Raw genomic sequence first — 23402 nt, 5'->3', positions numbered from 1 at the left:
AGACAAATGACAATGAAAACACAACGATTCAAAACCTATGGGATGCAGCAAAAGCAGTTCTAAGAGGGAAGTTTATAGCTATACAAGCCTACCTCAGGAAACAAAAAAAATCTCAACTAAACAATCTAACCTTACACCTAAAGGAACTAGAGAAAGAAGAACAAACAAAACCCAAAGTTAGCAGAAGGAAAGAAATCATAAAGATCAGAGCAAAAATAAATGAAATAGAAACAAAGAAAACAATAGCAAAGATCAATAAAACTAAAAGCTGGTTCTTTGAGAAGATAAACAAAATTGATAAACGATTAGCCAGACTCATCAAGAAAAAGAAGGAGAGGACACAAATCAATAAAGTTGGAAATGAAAAAGGAGAAGTTACAACAGACACCGCAGAAATACAAAGCATCCTAAGAGACTATTACAAGCAACTCTGTGCCAATAAAATGGACAACCTGGAAGAAATGGACAAATTCTTAGAAAGGTATAGCCTTCCAAGACTGAACCAGGAAGAAACAGAAAATATGAACAGACCAATCACAAGTAATGAAATTGAAACTGTGATTAAAAATCTTCCAACAAACAAAAGTCCAGGACCAGATGGCTTCACAGGTGAATTCTATCAAACATTTAGAGAAGAGCTAACACCCATCCTTCTCAAACTGTTCCAAAAAATTATGGAGGAAGGAACACTCCCCAACTCATTCTATGAGGCCACCATCACCCTGATACCAAAACCAGACAAAGGTACTACAAAAAAAGAAAATTACAGACCAATATCACTGATGAATATAGATGCAAAAAACCTCAACAAAATACTAGCAAACAGAATCCAACAACACATTAAAAGGATCATACACCATGACCAAGTGGGATTTATCCCAGGGATGCAAGGATTCTTCAATACATGCAAATCAATCACTGTGATACACCATATTAACAAATTGAAGAATGAAAAACATATGATCATCTCAAAAGATGCAGAAAAAGCTTTTGAGAAAATTCAACACCCATTTATGATTAAAACTCTCCAGAAAGTGGGCATAGAGGGAAACTACCTCAACATAATAAAGGCAGTATATGACAAACCCACAGCAAACATCATTCTCAATGGTGAAAAACTGAAAGCATTTCCTCTAAGATCAGGAACAAGACAAGGATGTCCACTCTCACCACTATTATTCAACATAGTTTTGGAAGTCCTGGCCACGGCAATCAGAGAAGAAAAAGAAATAAAAGGAATATAAATTGGAAAAGAAAAAGTAAAATTGTCACTGTTTGCAGATGACATGATACTATACATAGAGAATTCTAAAAATGCCACCAGAAAACTACTAGAGCTAATCAATGAATTTGGTAAAGTTGCAGGATACAAAATTAATGCACAGAAATCTCTTGCATTCCTATACACTAATGATGAAAAATCTGAAAGAGAAGTTATCAAAACACTCCCGTTTACCATTGCAACAAAAAGAATAAAATACCTAGGAATAAACCTACCTAGGGAGACAAAAGACCTGTATGCAGAAAAATATAAGACACTGATGAAAGAAATTAAAGATGATACCAACAGATGGAGAGATATACCATGTTCTTGGATTGGAAGAATCAATATTGTGAAAATGACTATACTACCCAAAGCAATCTACAGATTCAGTGCAATCCCTATCAAATTACCAATGACATTTTTTACGGAACGAGATCAAATCATCTTAAAATTTGTATGGAGACACAAAAGACCCCGAATAGCCAAAGCAGTCTTGAGGGAAAAAAACGGAGCTGGAGGAATCAGACTCCCTGACTTCAGACTATACTACAAAGCTACAGTAATCAAGACAATATGGTATTGGCACAAAAACAGAAACATAGATCAATAGAACATGATAGAAAGCCCAGAGATAAACCCACGTACCTATGGTCAACTAATCTATGACAAAGGAGGCAAAGACATACAATGGAGAAAAGACAGTCTCTTCAATAAGTGGTGCTGGGAAAACTGGACAGCTACATGTAAAAGAATGAAATTAGAACACTCCCTAACACCGTACACAAAAATAAACTCAAAATAGATTTGAGACCTAAATGTAAGACCAGACACTATAAAACTCTTAGAGGAAAACATAGGAAGAACACTCTTTGACATAAATCACAGCAAGATATTTTTTGATCCATCCCCTAGAGTAATGGAATAAAAACAAAAATAAACAAATGGGACCTAATGAAACTTCAAAGCCTTTGCACAGCAAAGGAAACCATAAACAAGACGAAAAGACAACCCTCAGAATGGGAGAAAATATTTGCAAACGAATCAACGGACAAAGGATTAATCTCCAAAATATATAAACAGCTCATGCAGCTCAATGTTAAAGAAACAAACAACCCAATCCAAAAATGGGCAAAAGACCTAAATAGACATTTCTCCAAAGAAGACATACAGATGGCCAAGAAGCACATGAAAAGCTGCTCAACATCACTAATTATTAGAGAAATGCAAATCAAAACTACAGTGAGGTATCACCTCACACCAGTTAGAATGGGCATCATCAGAAAATCTACAAAGAACAAATGCTGGAGAGGGTGTGGAGAAAATGGAACCCTCTTGCACTGTTGGTGGGAATGTAAATTGATACAGCCACTATGGAGAACAGTATGGAGGTTCCTTAAAAAATTAAAAATAGAATTACCATATGACCCAGCAATCCCACTACTGGGCATATACCCAGAGAAAACCATAATTCAAAAAGACACATGCACCCCAATGTTCATTGCAGCACTATTTACAATAGCCAGGTCATGGTAGCAACCTAAATGCCCATCGACAGACGAATGGAAAAAGAAGATGTGGTACATATATACAATGGAACATTACTCAGCCATAAAAAGGAACGAAATTGAGTCATTTGTTGAGACGTGGATGGATCTAGAGACTGTCATACAGACTGAAGTAAGTCAGAAAGAGAAAAACAAATATTGTATATTAATGCATGTACATGGAACCTAGAAAAATGGTACAGATGAACCGGTTTGCAGGGCAGAAGTTGAGACACAGATGTAGAGAACGGACATATGGACACCAAGGGGGAAAAACCACGGTGGGGTGGGGATGGTTGTGTGCTGAATTGGGTGATTGGGATTGACATGTATACACTGATGTGTATAAAATTGATGACTAATAAGAACCTGCAGTATAAAAAAACAAACAAACAAACAGAAACAACTAATACTAAACTTTCTTTGGGTTATTTGTATGGAAATATGTTAATATAAATGTTTCAGACATTACATGAAATTTCTAAAAATTTTATATGTTCTGGTATAATGTTATAAGTCATAATTCTAGTCATTACTTTAAATGTATATCTCAGAAATAACTAAATTTCCTTGTCAATTGCATTATTATGAACTTTCATCAAATCTTTAACCGTGGTCATTTTTAAGTCTTTTGTCATTTACAGACAGTTCTGGGTGTACTCTGATGCTTTTGCAAAAATGTTCCTATAAAAGATTTTCATCTTCAAGGAATTCATGGAAAAGACTCTGACAAGTACAGGTTTCTGGTAACTGACTATACTGTTGAACTGAATGAACAAACATTTTCAGAACTCTAATGGAAAGCTGATGAATTCATAAAAGTGCTAACAAAAGATCAAGATAAAAAAACATTAATCACATGGGACTGAGTGAACCGATGAGGATGATTATAATTTTTGTGACTTTCTGTTTGCATTAAAAAAAAAAAATCCCACAAGGACTCAGAGGCAAAAAATATACAAATCAATTTTCACTGCAAAGTAAAGGAGCTGTTACAGTGGAGGATTACTGGACTGAATGTCAATATGAGTGTGTTTCGTGTTTGGTAATTGCAATCATTGTTGCTTTTGTTGTGGTCATCCATTTACAATGCTTGGTGCCAGTTTATCTATCTCTTGTAAAAATAAAATACAGTGTGTGTGTGTGAAAAAATAAAAATAAAAAAATAATGCCTGGTGATTTCTAATCACTGAAGCCAGAAATCTCATTTATGATGCTTATGAAGGAGGTAAAAAAGAAACCCAAGTTTACACCTGCAGAATTTGAGATTAATTAGCCAAAGGTCATATAGAAATGTGATGGTGATAAAAGCAAGAATAGACCAGAAGTAGAAACACAAACAACAGTTTATATTCAGGACAAGCTGTGTTCTGATTTGCAAACTGAATAAAAAGAAAATCTAGGAGATATCTTATCAGCATCCATAGCAAGACAAAACTTTTAGGAAAATATAAATTGCATAAATCAGATCGTGATTAAATTTCAGGAGACTCAATTTGATTTTGATATGAAATCGATGTATGTGAATAATCCAATCACTAGCCCAATAATAAGATCCATCCCACAGTTGCCATCACCCATTTAATTCAAATAGAACCTTAAGCCTCTTGTGAAGTAGATTTAATGAAGTCTAGATGCTTTCCGGGCTAACTACTCTTGGTTACATTTAATCAGAACTGAATAAACAAACTCAGTATTAGTCACACTTGTGCAAGTTATTCCATTTCACTGCAGCCAGAAGAGATTTTCATGTGATCTTGTTTAAACCAGCTAAACATCTGGAAAATGTGGAAACTATTCTGTAAGGCACAAGAGGACCACACGCTTGGAGGAGACATCAGTTATGTGGCTGAGGTCAGGCCCCAGGATGCTGGAAGGAGAGCTTACTGGAGATGGCTTACTTACAATGAAGCCAAGTTTTTTATAATCCCGGGTGTACATGGACTTGCGCTTCTCCATGCTGCCGCTGCTGTTATTTGGTTCAGACTCTGCATCAAAAGCAATTCTTCGAAGTTCAAATATGATGTCCCGCTGAGCCTGAAGGGGTTAGGGAGAAAAAATGGGAGGGAGAGAGAGAGCTGCCTTCACTGTGTGACGTTACATCTACTCCCTCGTTCCCCAGGGTCTAAATGAATCACTGCATACAGGCAAAGGAAAAACAGATAAAAGGCAACCAATGTCCTAAGTTACAGCTCTGTATACTTCTTTTCCTCCTGCCACTCTCCCTGCTGGTAGGCCCTGGCTTTATTCCACAATTACCCTCACAGCCAAGCCACTTGGAGCACTGATATCAATTGCCTCGTGAAGTTCTAAATGAGAGCCCCAAATATGATGGAAGGCTTGTGATTGGAAAAAAAAAAAAAAATTAGAGGACCTGGGAGTCCTGTACTGTCAGAAATAAAGCAAGAGGCACGTAAGGTTTATGAACAATATGTAAGTGACAACGGATCCCTAACTCCACTGAGAAGTGACTTCATAGAAACAAACCTTAAAAATGGTTAAAATGGTAAATTTTCTGTGAGGCATATTTAACCACAATAAGAAAAAATATATCTTTTAGATAAAAGGAGGCGGTTTCCAAGCAGGGAGGGCTGTTTCACCTTAAGACACATCGCCTTTCGTACTAGAAGTAGTAAGACAGTCACATCTCTCTGGGAGATCGCACTTGGTCTTGCCAAAAGCGTGGGGCATGTTAGACAGCTGCTCGAAACCTCTCCATCATTCCTAATCGCATGGCCTCACGCCATGAATGAAGTGCTGCGGTGGTTACACACTTTGCATGTGCATCCACATCTGCTAGAGATCAGACCCTCACGTGCCAATAATGAGTGTTTTCCTTTCCAAAGCTGCAGCGCTATTTAAGTTGAAAATGTGCTACAGCAGGGCTCCCAGCTGTTTCCTCTCACTCCGTCCTCACATAGTAAAGTTCTCCCAAAGCGTTTTGGATCGAGACTTGACTTTTCATGCACAACAACCAGAGACCTAGAGAGAATTATAGCAAAGAGACAACTGACAAAGATGTAAGCCCAGAAATCAGATGTAACCTGGGACCTCCACCCGTGGCACTGATCACTGGAGAATGGAAATTACTCCTTCAGCCTGCAGAATCAATCTCACACAGAGCTACCAAGTGGCTATGTGTTCTGGGAACTCGACTCCAAAGCTATCGCCGTTGAAGGTATTGGGGTTAAGGGCCAACGTTTGCAGCCACGTGACGTCAAGCTTTCTTACCCAATAAAGAAAGAATATGCATGTGTTTGATGCATAATGAAATAATTCATTTATTTTATTCTCTGATCCTAGATTCACCTAAATTTTAACTCCATTCCCCTAAGTCCTGAGATGATAATAAAATAATATCATCATCATCTAAAACCTCCTGGTTTCCAAGTAGCCCAAGAAAAGACTTTTAATGACACTCTTTCCCACATGTGCTTTTACCGTTGTCTAACGAGCACTCACCTGGTCCTGGGGATCCATCTTGGTCATCATCCTGTCTTCCAAAAGGTTAAAGGTTAGCACCTGCAGCACGTACAGCTGGTGTGCCATTTCATTGTTGATGGCCCGCTGAGCTCGGATGACATGCTAGGGAGATGGTTCACAAGTGAACGTTTTTTAAACAAAGGAAGAAAGAAAAAGCAAATAACCTAAGTTACCCCCCATCATGATGCCAAGCAGAACCTCAGAAGTCCTTATTTGGAAGCAAGGGGGATGTAAGTGGGTGGAACCGCCCTTCAGGAGAAAGATGAGCACACAGGTGACCCTGGAGCATTCCTTTACATCTCAGGGCCCAGTAAGGTTCCTGATCTTTAGGCCAGAAGTGGAGAAAAGACCTACTGTGTGCAGTGAAGAGTGGAGGTGGGGAAGGCAGTGGAAATTCGGTGGTGATTACATCCATATAAATCAAGAGAAGGTGTGCCTGAAATGAGAGCACCTTGAGAAAAACTGTGGATTTCTACAACAGAAGCATTGCTTGCCTGCAGTAGAGAAATAAATGGTGCATATGTATTGTAAGCAATTTTGCCATCATCTTAACGCTGCAACTGTCTCTGACAAGTGATCCCACTTCTCAACGGGGAAAAGTTTTAGAAGCATCACACAAAAGCAAAGTACCTATCAGGTTTGTAGTTAATTCACCGTGGAAACTGTACAGTAACTACTGTCACCACAATGCAGTGAGTGAATTTATGTATATTACTTTTTACTCACCTGTTAACAATGAAATTTTTTTTAAAAAATGACCCTTCCCCTTTGAAACAGAACCAAAATGGAACAAATATAAAAGGAGTGGCAGGAGACAGATATGGGGGACTTCGCCCACACCAGGGTTGGGTTGAAATGGGATGCAGCATTTGGGTCTAATATACATCTGATTTGTCAGAGACCACCGTTGTGCCTTAAAACTGCCAACCAACCAGTCAAAGTGGTGAAACACCCGTTCAAATGAGTTATTTTGAACGTGCCAGACCCAACCACATCTTGCTGTCTCAAAGAACTTTCTCTGGGTGCCCCCCAACCTGACGTGCACCTGGACTCCTCAGCCAGCTCTGAGCACCATGTCAAAATAAGCAATTGAAGAAGGAGGGGTGGGGTGAAGAATGAGGAATAGAAGGAAGTGGCTGAACCAAAATTATGGAGGTTGCGGGGTGGGAAGCCAGGCAATGGGATGGGGGGAGAATCAAACTTTATATCTTCCAATCTTCCCAATAGAATGTTAATTCGTAGTATATGTTGAGTATCCAAAGTGTATGGGTACTAGAGCATATGGGTATCTATTTTATTAGCAACTCAAAAGTATCTGCACTCCAAGTTATTGCCAGAGAATACCAACCTTGAACTTTCAGCCATCAAAATCTCATATAAAAAGTCCCATTGAAACAAACTGATCTTTGAGACATGATGGTTACAGTCATTCCACCCACCCCATCTCTGGGTATTCTAACTCCAACTGCCTTACCAAGGCGGTACCAACAACAGGCTAAGACCTTAATTCCAAGTTTCTACTCCTTCATCTCCCCACTCTCCTCCCCTGCACAAACACCTTCACTGCACTATGCTTTAAAATCACTGCTTCACAATCTTGAGAACGAAAAATGGAGCTGGAAGAATCAGGCTCCCTGACTTCAGACTACACTACAAAGCTACAGTAATCAAGACAGCATGGTACTGGCACAAAAACAGAAACATAGATCAATGGAACAGGATAGAAAGCCCACAGATAAACCCACGCACATATGGTCACCTTATCTTTGATAAAGGAGGCAAGCATATACAGTGGAGAAAAGACAGCCTCTTCAATAACTGGTGCTGGGAAAACTGGACAGGTACGTGTAAAAGTATGAAATTAGAACACTCCCTAACACCATACAGAAAAATAAACTCAAAATGGATTAAAGACCTAAACGTAAGGCCAGACACTATCAAACTCTTAGAGGAAAACATAGGCAGAACATTGTATGACATAAATCACAGCAAGATCCTTTTTGACCCAGCTCCTAGAGAAATGGAAATAAAAACAAAAATAAACAAATGGGACCTAATGAAACTTCAAAGCTTTTGCACAGCAAAGGAAACCATAAACAAGACCAAAAGACAACCCTCAGAATGGGAGAAAATATTTGCAAATGAAGCAACTGACAAAGGATTAATCTCCAAGATTTACAAGCAGCTCATGCAGCTCAATACCAAAAAAACAAACAACCCAATCCAAAAATGGGCAGAAGACCTAAATAGACATTTCTCCAAAGAAGATATACAGATTGCCAACAAACACATCAAAGAATGCTCAACATCATTAATCATTAGAGAAATGCAAATCAAAACTACAATGAGATATATCATCTCACACCGGTCAGAATGGCCATCATCAAAAAATCTAGAAACAATAAATGCTGGAGAGGGTGTGGAGAAAAGGGAACATTCTTGCACCATTGGTGGGAATGTAAATTGATACAGCTACTATGGAGAACAGAATGGAGGTTCCTTGAAAAACTAAAATTAGAACTACCATACGACCCAGCAATCCCACTACTGGGCATATACCCTGAGAAAACCATAATTCAAAAAGAGTCATGTACCAAAATGTTCATTGCAGCTCTATTTACAATAGCCAGGACATGGAAGCAACCTAAGTGTCCGTCAGCAGATGAATGGATAAAGAAGATGTGGCACATACATACAATGGAATATTACTCAGTCATAAAAAGAAACGAAATGGAGTTATTTGTAGTGAGGTGGATGGAGTTAGAGTCTGTCATACAGAGTGAAGTAAGTCAGAAAGAGAAAAACAAATACAGTATGCTAACATATATATATGGAATCTAAGGGATAAAAAAAAAAAAGGTCATGAAGAACCTAGTGGCAGGATGGGAGTAAAGACACAGACCTACTAGAGAATGGACTTGAGGATATGGGGAGGGGGAAGGGTAAGATGTGACAAAGTGAGAGAGTGGCATGGACATATATACACTACCAAACGTAAAATAGATAGCCAGTGGGAAGCAACCGCAAAGCACAGGGAGATCAGCTCTGTGCTTTGTGACCACCTTGGGGGGTGGGATGGGGAGGGTGGGAGGGAGGGAGATGCAGGAGGGAGGAGATGTGGGAACATATGTATATGTATGACTGATTCACTTTGTTATAGAGCAGAAACTAACACACCATTGTAAAGCAATTATATTCCAATAAAGATGTTTTAAAAAAAAAAAAATCACTGCTTCAGGGGGCTTCTCTGGTGGCGTAGTGGTTAAGAATCTGCCTGCCAATGCAGGGGACGTGGGTTCGAGCCCTCGTCTGGGAAGATCCCACATGCCATGGAACAACAAAGACCATGCACCACAACTACTGAGCCTGCGCTCTAGAGCCCGCGAGCCACAACTACTGAGCCCGCGTGCTGCAACTACTGAAGCCCACATGCCTAGAGCTTGTGCTCTGCAACAAGAGAAGCCAACACAATGAGAAGCCCACACACCGCAACAAAGACCCAATGCAGCCAAAAATAAATAAATAAATAAATAAAATCACTGCTTCCACCTTTATTGAGAGTCAGCATAAAAAATAACCGTATTATGAATCCCTCTGTGATTTCTAAAAAGCCATTCTTGGACCAAGAATCTATTAGAATGTTCTAACAATACCCGTTTCAGATTCCAATTCCAGGGGGCAAAATATGTCATCCCCCGAAGAACTGGGGTACCTCTTTTATCAAACAGTGAAAATTACACTCATATGGTTTCTCTTTATCCTTAACAGCCAAGAAGTTTAACATGAAACTTGATGACAAATTGTAGTCATTATTATTGGCTTTGGGTTCTAGAATATTTATTTTCTTTGCCCTCATAAGGTTTTTAATTTTTAAAGGCCTCATTGTATTGGAATGTGTGTGTGTGTGTGTGTGTGTGTGTGTGTGTGTGTGTGTGTGTGTGTAACTGTAAGCTTGCAGAACTCCTTTTCAGAATTACACAAGCACTTTTTTTTTTGGTAAGCAGAAGAATCAATCACACATGCTTCTTTCAGCCTTTGGTTAAAAGTCAAGTAGCAGATAAGGCCTCAGGAAATCTTGCTATTTGATTTCTTTCTAAACATTCACAACATAACATGTAGAGCTTCTTTTCCAGTGAGGTTTCAGGTCTTTTTCGCATCACAGTTCATGAGTGGGTTTCATGTCTGTCTTTCCTGCCTTTCTCTAGGAAAGGGGCCCAGGAAAATGATGGTCGAAATTTCAGGACTTCTCTCAGAGTCTGATATGTTTCCAGCTAGTTTCCTCACTAAAAATAGTATAAGCTCATACTGGTGGAATTTTTAAAGTCAGGGAGCCCCTGATTTCCTTAAACGCAAAGCTTAAAGCTACAGTGAGTATCATAAACCTGCCCCACCGAGAGAGATTTCCAACCCTTCCTGCCAGAATGCGTCTCTCTCTAGAGCAGTTCCAGAGATGCTCTCCCTCCAATCATGAGGCCATTCCTTTGGGAAAGCTTTGTTTATTCCATTTCCAAAAGCACACTTTTTCCTCCTTTCTAGTTACTACTGCTTCAGCACAGAAGCAAGTCACAGAACAAATCACAAAGCCAAGCCAAAAGAGGAGATGAATAAATACACCAGACCATTCCTTCCCAACAAGGTGGTCACGGCACAGAGGTACTCACTGTTAAGATGATGGAACGCAGCTGCTTCTGAGCCAAAATATTCGCCATCTCCTGTGGAAGAAAAACACACGGACAGAAAAGCTTTGGTTAGAAAGATACATTTCCACATGGCCCCAGGTGACTTTATCCTGGGGCGTGCTTCAAAACTGGATATCAGCAGTATTTCTTACCAAAGAAAGGACTCAAGTGGACAGTAGTATTCGAATTACTTTTTGAATGTTGTTTAGATAACAAAGCAGTAGCCAACAGCAAAGGAAGGAAATCTGGCACCTGCAAATTTCTTTTTGTTTTCTTGGGAATTTCTTCCTTCCAGGAAAAGGTAAGTGCTGAATAAAAATCAAACACTCCAAATGAAAGCAATGGCTCCCCACTGGAATGGCTCATCAGCTTTTATTAGACTGTATATGTGCAGAGCTTTTACTACAAGGCAACAAAACGCCTGCACAGAGGAGATTCCAATACTAGAGAGCCGTCACTTTAAAGGTCTAAGACTTCTAAAAGCCATTTCATCTTAATCTGTGCAAAACCAAAGAGTGAGTAGTACATACCCCAGGGCTTAATAGTCTATGCAAATGAACTGAGTGAAGTTTTAGCAAAGGACAAACATCTGGGCAGATGCAAAGCCCTAGGGGCCGCACTCAGCATTCCTGGGCCTCAATTCTGCAGGCTGTGCTTTGTGCTTTGGCCTGCCTGACTGGCATAGAGGATTTGCAGGTGATTTTATTAAATGAAATGATTCACAGATGCCCTTTCTGAATATTGTCAAACAGATACTAAGGGGAAATGAAATAGTTGAACGTAATCTTGGTACAAACATCCCAAAGGAAAAATACTGCTCATATTCAGGAAGTCACTTGAATGTTGTTTTCTGGTGGGGGGGGCGGTATTTTTAGTGTCACTACTCTTAATGAGTAGAGAAGAAACTAAGCTATGATTTAAAAACACAACCATGAATTCGATCAAGGTCAAAATAAACTTGGAGATAGCAAGGAGAACTCAGAACACAGGGAGGAAGTACGAGGGGGCACACAGGCAGGGCTGGACAGGGGCAGAATGGGAGTGCAAGGCCCACTTTGTGCTGACAAAGGGAACGTGGGGACTTACAGTCAGAGGACAATCAAGGATGTCAACACTGCTCTCTACACCAACCTAACGGCCATCGCCACCACAGAAAGGAAAGCCAGCAGGAGAGAAGAAGGAATGGAAATTCAGAGCCTCTGTTAGACGTTACAGCTTAATTTTAAAACCCCTGCTGACCCGCTGCATTGAAGAGAAAAGCACACAAATACGCTAAGGTGATCTAAAAGGGCTAGATGGCATCAAAGTCAAAATCAATACTATACTACTATATATAAAATAGATAACTAATAAGGACCTACTGTATAGCACAGGAAACTCTACTCAATACTCTGTAATGACCTATATGGGAAAAGAATGTAAAAAAAGAGTGGATACAGGTATACATATAACTGATTCACTTTGCTGTGTAGCAGAAAGTAACACAACATTGTAAATTAACTATACTCCAATCAAAATTTTTAAAAAACAACGACAACAAAAACAAAATCCAATACTAAGTCCTCTTCCAACCTCTTGAAAACAAGAAGGCAAGGATGAGGACACCATCGGAAACAAGTTAAACGGCAATCCAGAAGGAACTGCCCTTCCATGGGTCGCAGAAAGCCAGGCTTTCTTCCTGATCAAAACAGAAAGGTCCTTCTTTTTTCTTCTTGGATCAGATGAAAACAAAAGGCCCAACGTTCTTTTATAATTCCTTTTCTTTAATAAAAATGAAATTATTGCTTTATTGACACACAAACAAAAAGAAAAGAAAAAAATTCTCTGTGCCTATGTCAGCCTATCGACTTAACAATTTTTAAAATAAGTTAGAAGGGACAGTATATTTCCAACATCTACTAGAGCAATTATTATAATGATCTGTTTACAATATTTATCTTCTGCATAAGAGTGTGGTCTTCTCAAGGGCACAGAGACCGTCCTTTTCATCTTTGCATTCCCAGCCACAGCACAATGGTTGGTACAGAGTAGGCAATGAATGTTTCATAAAACATCCCGCTACCCTCCTAAAGGAACAGGAACTTGATCAGAGAGAAAACAGAAAAATCCTTGTCCACACCATGGATTTTTTTTTTGCCCAATATTAAGGAATGGTTTGAGTGAACTTGAGAAATCTATGGAGAATAGTTTATACCATTAGGATGATATAAAAGTATATAGACAGATATGAATATGGATATAGATACAGGCATATCTCAGAGATATTGCAAGTTTGGTTACAGACCACCACAATACAGCAAATACCACAATCAAGTGAGTCACACTAATATTTTGGTTTCCCAGTGCACATAAAAGTTATGTTTACACTATGCTGTAGTCTATTAAGTATGCAATACATTTTGTCTAAGAAAACAATGTACATACCTTAATTTTAAAATGCTTAATTGCTAAAAAATGATAACATCATCTAAACCCTCATAGACTCGTAATCTTTTTGCTGATGGAGGGCTTGAAATTTTGCAAGAATTACCAGAGACACCATGTGAGCAAATGCTGTCGGAAAATGGTGCCAGTAGACTTGGTCGATGCAGGGTTGCCACAAACTTTCAACGTGTAAAATAACACAGTATTTGCAAAGCACAATAAAGCGAAATGCAGTAAAACGAGGTCTGCCTGTATAGATATACTGACATGGAAAGATGTCCACAAAATCTTCTTTAGTTTTAAAAGCAGTTTAAAAAACCCAAAAAACAGTGCATGCAGTATGATCATATCTAGTGAAAAAATGATGTCTGCAGGAGAGTCTTTGCACAAAAAGCAGGAAGAAGGACCATGACAGTCCCACAGGTGTGAGTAGTTGCAGTGGTTCCCTCTCTGGGAATGCAATTATAGGTTTCTTTAAAATTTCTTCCTTTGGAATCTGTATTTTCGGATTTTTCTATCAAATCTTTTAACTATAAAGGGGTTTTTTAAAATAATGCTTATCAAAACCATAAATATTTGTAGAGAAATTTGGAAGGGATCTGACCAACTTCTTTGCCATGAAAATAATAAAATAAATAATGGCAACTAGTTGTAAGAAAAAGGATCCACTTGCCCACCTAATAGCTATCCCCTCTCCCACAAAACAAGCACCCCTTCCCTTTATTTGGGCAGGAAAAGGGAGAGTCTCCAATACCTGGGAGGCAGGGGAAACCATGACCCAACCCCCCACCTCCCAGGGAGGCTGACAGGGGACCATCCACAGAGGATGCAGTTATACCCCAGGCCCAAGTTCACTGCTCTCTCAGGCAGGCCAACTCAATGAATGCAAAACAAAAATATCGCCCAGGTCTGCCTGCCAAGTAAAAAGATCTGACTTCAGTCATATTTTTCTTCAGTAAAAGCAGAAATAAGGTATAGGTATTTAAAATCCTTCTAAATTCATTAACATTTTGAAAAATAAAGAAAATCCAGATAATAGAGTCCTACCAATGTGTTTGAGCCCAAGTTGGAAAGAAATGTTGAAATAAATAAAATTTTTTGACTGAAGTGGAATTTATCCAATGTCCAAAAGCTTTAAAAAGACAAACAAACAAACAAAAAAAGGGACATTCCTGTAAATCCAGTAAATAAGTATTTAGAATTATGTTTTAATCTGATTGGAGTAAGAAAATGGGCTTGATGTCTTTCAGGTGTCAGTAAGTTCTTTACCAGGCAAATACAAGGCCATTCTGCAGGTGATGTCTCCTTGACCGGCATTCAGTGGGAAGCTTTGCAAATAAGAGCAAGAATGAGGTTGGGATTCTAGCTTGGACTCTTATCAGCTCAGCAATCGGTCAAGTTCTCTACTTTCTTTGACTCTCAATTTCCTCATTTATAAAATGGAAATAATAAGACTTTCTATAGATATGAGAATTAAATGAAATGACATAAGACACTGAACATGGCATGGTGCATGGCAAACCCTCAAATATTATCAATGGTGACAGGCTTTGGGAAATGTTCCTATTTGCCAAAACAATTCAGACCTTTCAATCTTTCAAAACATAAGCCAATAACAATATATAATATACAGCAAGATGTTACCAACTAGCTTGATCTTCTGCTTTACAGGCCTCCACTGATGTTCAGAAAATAACAACAAATAAACTTTTCTTCATTATGAACTTGAAATAATTTTGAGCCAACTCTCTCTTAACTCACTAAAATGTACTTTAAAAATTAAAAATCGAAATATTCCTTTTCTTGACCAACAATAATCACTGATTCATCTTAAATTCAACATAGTTTATAAAGTCCAAGTTAATTTTCTATCGATAAGTATCGTCATTTTTATTTCAAAGACTAAATTAGTCATATAATACTTTGGATTTTCTGCTGGTTGATATACACCCTATCTTTCTTAGTTGAATTGTTTTCTTAAATGGTTTAATGGTATTAGACTACACTTTGTGATTTATTATTAATATAGCAATATACAGCCAAACTGTACCATGTCGGTCTCATGGAGCCTAATTTTTCAAAAATAAAAAAAGATTTGATTAGCAGAATCCAAACCTAATGTTAATGGTATTCCTAATATAATGGTATCCCATTATGTTTTCATTGTTATCATTGGCCTGGAGTCAGCATAGATTGGCAACTAATTCTCTACTTTTCCATGGTCATTCAATTCCAATTCAACAGATTAACAGTAGTTTTAGTGTAACAGAAAGATACAAGGTGTATGCATCTTACTCGTGTCTAGATGCAGAGATCCAAGTGAAATCGTAGCACTTGGGGTGAGCATGAGCTTTCATTTCCTCTAATCCAGCCACAGGAAAAAAGACAGTCTCAAGAGGTCCAATCAGCGTTCTGGCCTGGCTCTTGACTCCACTCTACAAACAGCCTTCAGTGGCCTGGCCAGTAGAAGGGTCAAGCTTCTCAATGCCCATGTCAGGCTTATGTATGTGCTGCCCATGTCAGGCTTGTGAACATGCCCAGGCAATTTGCTGCGATGATGGGAATTATCATGAGCCCAGTATTTAGATATAAATATATAAGGAGCAGCCCTACCCATGATCCCACCTAAGATCTGCAAAGCCACCCTTAAAAATCCAGCCTGGAGCATAGGCTTGGGGAGGACAGGCACCTCCTGGCTCCAGCCAACACCAAACCAAAAGCACAGGAAACTATAAAGCCACTCTACTTATTGTGCAAACATAGCCCCTAGGAATGAGCAAACAATCCTAAACGGAAAACAAACCAGAAACCTTCACATTTAGCCACTGAGATTTAAAATCCTTGGCAACGAAAAAGTAAAGTAAAAAAATAAAATTCTTGACACAGTGTTCAGTAGCATGCTAGCTTTCTAAATTCTTCTAAAACAATTTATTGGTAACTGTCATCAAGCTCCCCAGTACACTTTCTAAAGGTTGAAAAATCTCATATTTCCATCCAGTTTGTAAATGAAGTAAATTGTGACCAAGGTAACAAGTATGTTATGTTGATGGAAAAAAAACCAGGAATGGATTCTGAGGTGTGAACCAAATTCTAAGACATGCAAAAACCCACTTCTTCTACAACCACTTTATAATCGTCCTTTCCCTAGTTGAAGAAGAACCAATATCAAAGGGTAGTTTTCACGTAGGTCCATTTCAGGGGTTCCCTCCTCTTGTTTGCACAGAGGAGGGGAAATGAATTGCTCAGTCCTCCTGGCCACATCCACACACAGAAGCAGAAATATCACCAAGCAAAGAGCCCCTCTCACAGATGAACAGTTATCTCAACCCCTGCAGCAATTTTCACCTTCCCTGTCCTGTCTTCTCACCTTCCCATCTCACACCTCCCTGGGAAAAGCATGACAACTCTCAGGGTCTACGTTTTCTCATCAGGCAAATGGGGACAATCCCTCCCTGGACCCAGTGAGTATCCAATGAAATGACAGAAGATCACAGGGGCTTCTAACTCTGCATCCACCACAGAGGCAGAGTTTCATCTTTATTTCATCTCTTTGTTCTGGGCTTCTATGTTGGGTTTCATGTGATGAAAGGGCTCTACCGCTGGAACACTCCTAACTTTCCTCATCAGACAGGGGCTTGCCCATCTCCACCTAGTTCCCACTGGATCTGTGAATGATCCCAGGCTGTCCAGGCAAACCACTGAGCAGCAAGGAGCCCCACAGGAGTTCCTGGGATGGGAAGGGGAAGGCTCTCTCTGCACCAAAAGTTGCCGGCACAACTGGGCACCGTCTTTAAGACAAAAGAAGTGCAACTTACCTGCCTCTTCTCATCAGGAGCCTTCAGGAAAAGTGCATTAATCACTGCAATGGTATAGGTTTGGATTTCTTGATCTGTCCTGTAAAGACACACAGACATACAGAAAGTCAGAAGAGGCTACCCCTGAGTTAGACCATGATAAAGCTCATGATTATTTCCCCCCAAAATAGTGAGAGAGAAAGCCAGGACCTAGAAAACACATTCAGCACTGAAAAAATATTTTGACCATCACGAGGCTGGAAACACAGCGAGGGGACAATTACTATTGCTAGCCAGACAAAACACGCTCAGTGGAGATCACCCAGACGTACAGGTGGCCAGCTGGCTCTCTCCGCTTCTCCTCTATTAGAGTCAAAAATATGGACCAGGGGATGTATGTGTGTATGTGTGTGTGTGTATGTGATTTTCTGTTTGATGCATGAAGTATACCTGGGAATAGTCCTGGGTATCCCTATATTCCTGGGCTTATGACAAAGGAAACTGTTTTGTCTCCATGGCAATAATATTACATATTCTAAAAATCTATTTCCCAAATAGAAACTTTTTTAAAAATTTAACATCTTTACTGGAGTATAATTGCTTTACAATGTTGTGTTAGTTTCTGCTGTACAACAAAGTGAATCAGCTATATGTATACATATATCCCCATATCCCCTCCCTCTTGTGTCTCCCTCCCACCCTCCCTATCCCACCCCTAGGTAGTCACAAAGCACGGAGCTGATCTCCCTGTGCTATGCAGCTGCTTCCCACTAGCTATCTACCAAATAGAAACTTTTAAATAACAAAAGAATAGGTTTTTATGTTTACAAATTTGCTTTTCACAGGAATGAAATCGGAAATTTCAAATGAAGCCAAGATCTAATGTTAGCTGCATGGTAAATAGTAAATAAGAAGGACCCAAGGCTGAGGAGCAGAGGCCTATAGGCTGTATTTAGAGATAATTTAGGAAGAGGCAGAGCTTAGAACACAGCCTTTGGCAGGATGAAATTCTAAGCCCAGTGCCCCACAGGCTGGCTGTGTGGCCTTGGACAAGTTCACGGGGTGTCCCTACACAGCTTCCTCATCTGTAACACTGGGTAAAAACACTCTTATTTCAAGGAGCTGCCTTTAGGATAAAATGAGGTAATGCATATAAAATCTTTAGTACAGCACTTGGCAAATGAGAAACTCTCCACTTGGCAAAGCGCTCTATAAATGCACAGTGATGCCCTCGAGATTCAGAGAAAAGATACAGACTTTTAAGTTGATACAGTTCACATTCAGGGACATGTGAAACTGGTATTATTTCCAGAGAGATTTCACACAAAATCATCATTTTAGAGCATGTGTTAATTTTCCCTGAGGCCGCAATCCATAGCCTGTGTGACTTAACATTTTACATTCTAGGCACCATCCCCCCTCCATATGAAGGAAACCTCTAATGCACTTTGGTAGTTTATATTATAAACACAGTCAACATTTTCGGTATATTGAGAACTACTGAATACTCCCTCGCATCCCCATCCTACACCCCCAACCCAAACAGGCCAATCAGGTTTCTTCTTGAAAATTTGCCAGTGTGACCTGAGAGACCAGGGGCGGCAGTTACTGGGAGCCAAGTCACATGACTGCCAGCCAGTACGCTAGAGAAAAGGCCTGTTGTGAGGACTCCAAGGAGGCCATAGTTTCTGTCCTTCCCAAGGCTTAGCTACTTAAGTCATTCCTCGGTTCTATAAAGTGCGCCAGTATCCTTTCAATAAACTCCCTGTCCTAGCTCAGGATGCTTCTTGCCACCTGCAATCCAAATACTTTAATTGATAAAGTGGCATCGTACAAGGGATTCCTTCTCAGGCTTGTATCATCAGAGGCAACCTTACTAGTTACCTAAGCATAGAGAGAAGGAGAGATCCCCAAAGACCGAAGGCTGCTAGGGCAGCTGTCTCATAGCTCAAGCCTCTTAAAAAATTCGTATATTATAGAATACACCAATCAAAGGTCATTGTAATCACCTGGAGCCTAAGAAAGACGCCTGGCTTTAAAAATTCCTAATTAAGTATGAAAATTCTCATTATATCACAGAAAGCACTATTTTATATGATTAAGGATAAAGACTCTGTTGAGAACTTAAGAGAACAAAGTGTCCTATTGTGTCTTATTAAAAGTAAAACTCTACCGATATCTGCCAACATTGATCAGAACTGAGTGCCTACCAAGGCACTGGGGGCAGACCAGTGACAAGAGCAGGCAAGGGGAGCACCCAGGGGCAAGTAACTGTGCCATGTCAGTGTGATGGGGGACAAGCATGGGACATGGTTTGATTATATACCGAATCAAGATTCTTTTTCTGTATATTAGTCAAACCAGTATGAAACCGTTCCCAGGGGGTTTTGGTGGTTGTCCGCCTGAAGCATTTTCCCTTCCCACTGTGGTGGAGTCACTCTTGCTTACCCTTGAAGATGGGGAATGAGTTGGCCAATAGTGATCTCTTGCGCCACCTTCTGGTAGAGGTCATGGCTGTTGAGCACCATGGACTCCAGAATGGCCAAGGACCGCTGCAGGATGGAGACGTCTATGGCTGACTTGTTGACAAAACTTGCTATCTGAAAACCCAAGCAGGACACAATTCATGGTAAGCAGAGCAAAGAAGTAGAGAAGGGAGCAAATCAAGTAAATCGGGAGCTCGTTTAAGAAACACCAGACACCAAGGACGAAAAGTACCTGGAATAGTACTATTACAGCAGAATAGTCAGAAACGCATGGAGTCAACAATGATTGTTCACCAGCTTATTACAGACCACTATTTATATCCTATTTCTCTAACTCAGTAATAAGCAATCTTAAAAAGGAAACAGCTTCAAAGAATTATTCTGTCTGGTGTTTCTGGAATGATTCTTCAGAGTTTCAGCTTTCAGGGGCAGACAATTTCAACACATATACTGTAAGAACTCTTGTGTTTCTTTGAGACAGTAATTTCAACATATATTAATAGCCATTCCCTTCCACTTCCAGGCTACTCCTTCACCCACACGATCCGTGGCTTTTATGTTTTTATTATGCTCCTGTTACATTCTTAAGGGACTCACACAAATCACATTTGTCAACACAATGCAACTGGCAACTTTTCACTCACTGGCTACTCTCCTTTTTATTCAGTGAAACACTCAATGAAACACTCTTTCCCCCATTCTTCCAATTTCTTATGGTTAAAATAAATTCTTCTCATCTCTCTCAAATTTAGCAAACAGGAAAACATTTAAATTAGAAGTGTTAAAAGTTAAAATAGTCGTTTAAGCTCTAAAATACATTCCCTAAGGAATGAATCACTAAAGCCTCAACCATAATAAATCACAATGTAAGAGGGAAGTAAAATAAGGGTTAGAATAATGGATCACAGTAACCCAAACACATGGGTATCATGAAGGTTTTATTTTAGAGGTCTCATTAAAAGTTACTACTGTCTGTTGACGACTCACACTAAAATGCTGTTATTATATCATCATAATGACTGCTTTCTTAAAAGCTAAATAATTTGGTTCCATGACAAATTGACACTTACTGCTCCCCCCCCATCAAAACTAATTTCTCCCTTTCTGCTCTCCCACTGTCCCCTTCTCCTCATCCTCTCTCCATCATTGTACAAGATAAAATGCAAAAGGACCATGACAACTGACAGTTACCAGCCCAACTGTTTTTAGCCCAATGACTCCCCAGTGAAAGTAGGGGTGAGGGGTACAGATATCAACACCCTCTGTGCCTCCAGATACAGCTGGATCTCAGGGGGTGAAAAATAAATGACATGGAGAAATAAAGTAACATGATGATTTTATATTCCAAAAAGCTATTATTTTATAATACAGACTACAGGAAGAGTATGAGAACTTTAAGATTCTCAAAAGACTGCTTTAGCTCCTTTCACAGCTAGTAAACTTCTCTAATGTGTTTACTGTCCCTGCCAAGCCCTCGCCTTAATCCTCACAGTCTGGGTCAGCTCCCCTGTGATATCTATCATGCCACCTTTCCTTCTCTAAGGCCAACTTTCTCTCCCTAAAAATCCAATGACCCTCATACTGTGCTCATGGTTTAACACCTAACTTAGATCTCTTCTAAATAGAATATAAATTCTTTGACCTCCCCACCAGCACCACCCCAACCATTTTTCATTGTCCCAGTATAATTCTTGGCACTTATTAGAAAACTGAAGAACTCACAAAGAAGTGCATTGACAATAACTCTGATTTCTCTGCACTAATTCTATTCTCCTTCCATGCTCCTTTTCTTGTCTCCATTTAGTAAATTTGGATGTACCTTTAAGACTCCATGGAGAATCCTCCAGCTGAGAGCTGATGGTCAACCTCCCTCCCCCACCCGCTAGCCTTCATCCCTTCTTTGCATTCATTCAAGTAATATGTATTGACCATATGCTATGAAACAGGCTTGCACTGACCTAGGATCTGGAAATCAAGAGATGAGCAAACACACATGATTTTTAACTTCAAGGACTTTATAATCTAGCACAGACAGACAGATTAAAAAGTCATTTACTATGAAGTATGTTACGTGCTTATTCTTGGCATCCAAAAGTATACCTCCACTTAGACATTCCAACAAAGTCTAAAATTAAATGGGCTAAAAATCAGTCTCATTGACTTCTTATTCCTGACTTCTCAAGTATCACCTTTCTCAAAGTTTGCCATAATCATTAGTGATTAATAGTCTTAGTTCCCTACTTTCTATTTCCATGGACACATTTGCAATGTCTCCCCTCTGATACACGTTCAGTTGTATATACACAACACTGGCCCACGGTCCAACTCGTTCCTGGGTTACTAAGACAGCATCTTCTTCAGTTTCCTCTATATTCAAGATTTCCCTCTAATACAAATTTACCCTTTACTTCCATAAATATCCTGTGACAGTATTTCCTTTCTTGAAATACTCAGTCAAAACTCTCAGTGTTTTCCTGGTATGAAGCACACTTTCTTATAATGGGTTTTAAAGTTCTCTGCAAATTATTAACTCTCACCTGCTCCCAACAGGCTTATACAATGATGGTAAAACAGGCTATGGCCTTTGCTTTCATTCAGACATTGTACCCCACATATATATTCCATTTCCATTTGCCATTTTTACATATTTCTCTCTCATGAAACTAATCTGTTACCTTCCTCAAAGTATTGTTTAAAGTTAATCTTTTCCATCACTTCAGCTCTTCCTTGACACACAGATCCCATCACTTCAGCAATCCTGAAGCAGGGTACAAAATTTTGTGTAACACACTAAGCTGGCAGAGAGCAGGCACACAACTCATTAGAGTCCTATGCACAATTCTGTAGGAGATACTAGTCGTTTTCTGAAACTAACTTCTATCTTTTGCCTTATTTGTCAATAGTTTTAACTAGACATCTAAATGACCCAATATTGTCAACAAATGAGTACTAATAACCAAGGCATCAGGGCTGATCGAGCAAACATGATGACTGTAGACAGGCTCCTTATTGGTGCATGGACAAATTTGTGACTGTATAAATGTTATTTTCTATGTCTAGTTTAAAAACTATAGATCGTAGTATAGCTATAGAAGGTTAAAGATTGTCTGATTAAATTTTAATTTCCCTTATCTTGCCAAAAGTCAATAATGACTTCCTTTGCCTTTAAATTTTTCCCAGCTCCATTTCTGTACTTTTGGTCAACACAGGTGAGCCGGCCTAAATCAATCAAAGTACAGCTTCTTGAAAGTAGGTCTGTATCAAAGGGAAAAAGAGGTAGGAGGAGCTAACAGTAATTATATATATTACCTCCACATGCTTCCACTCATTTAAAAGTGCTACCTAAATAAAACATAGGAATATTTGGGTGACTTTTAAGAAGCTAAGGGTCATCACATGAATCAATGATACAAATTATTAAAATTACATAAACACTTCTTTGAATCACTTAGATTGAGATCTTAAAATTATCCTAAGTTATCAAAACTGAAAAGATCCATGGAGAACATGGAGCTCCACTACCATATTTTAAATTATCTGGACAGAGGCCCATAAATCTCTCAAGTTTTTAAGAGGCAAAAATTATTGGGTATCTAAGCTGAAACTGGCTGGATGTTTATCCAGGCACTGAAAATACTGCAGGGTGAACCAGGCCCTCCTGCAGAGCTAAGCTTTCAAGAGCATTTGTATAAAACTTTCCTTCCAAGAAAAAGCACTGATATTATACT

At 39.3% G+C, this 23402-nt stretch overlaps 1 protein-coding gene across 6 annotated transcripts in view; it reads right to left on the bottom strand.

Moving 5' to 3' along the window:
• The window catches only part of ELMO1 (engulfment and cell motility 1), a 556794-nt gene that overhangs the window by 337886 nt on the left and 195506 nt on the right, over positions 1–23402 (bottom strand). For 4 of the 6 annotated variants that reach the window (XM_007195081.3, XM_007195082.3, XM_057549627.1 and 1 more), the window contains 6 exons: positions 19637–19788; positions 17210–17288; positions 12057–12101; positions 10953–11003; positions 6271–6393; positions 4714–4845 (listed from right to left, as the gene is read on the bottom strand). In XM_007195081.3, the coding sequence (XP_007195143.1) occupies positions 4714–4845; positions 6271–6393; positions 10953–11003; positions 12057–12101; positions 17210–17288; positions 19637–19788 (582 nt within the window). The remainder of the gene's footprint in view (positions 1–4713; positions 4846–6270; positions 6394–10952; positions 11004–12056; positions 12102–17209; positions 17289–19636; positions 19789–23402) is intronic. The other 2 variants (XM_057549628.1, XM_057549629.1) reach the window with 2 other exon arrangements.

This window comes from Balaenoptera acutorostrata, chromosome 7 (assembly GCF_949987535.1).
Source record: "Balaenoptera acutorostrata chromosome 7, mBalAcu1.1, whole genome shotgun sequence".
In the NCBI taxonomy this organism is placed as follows: domain Eukaryota; kingdom Metazoa; phylum Chordata; class Mammalia; order Artiodactyla; family Balaenopteridae; genus Balaenoptera; species Balaenoptera acutorostrata.
Note: the sequence above shows the minus strand (reverse complement) of the source record. Positions and strands in the feature narration are given on the sequence as shown.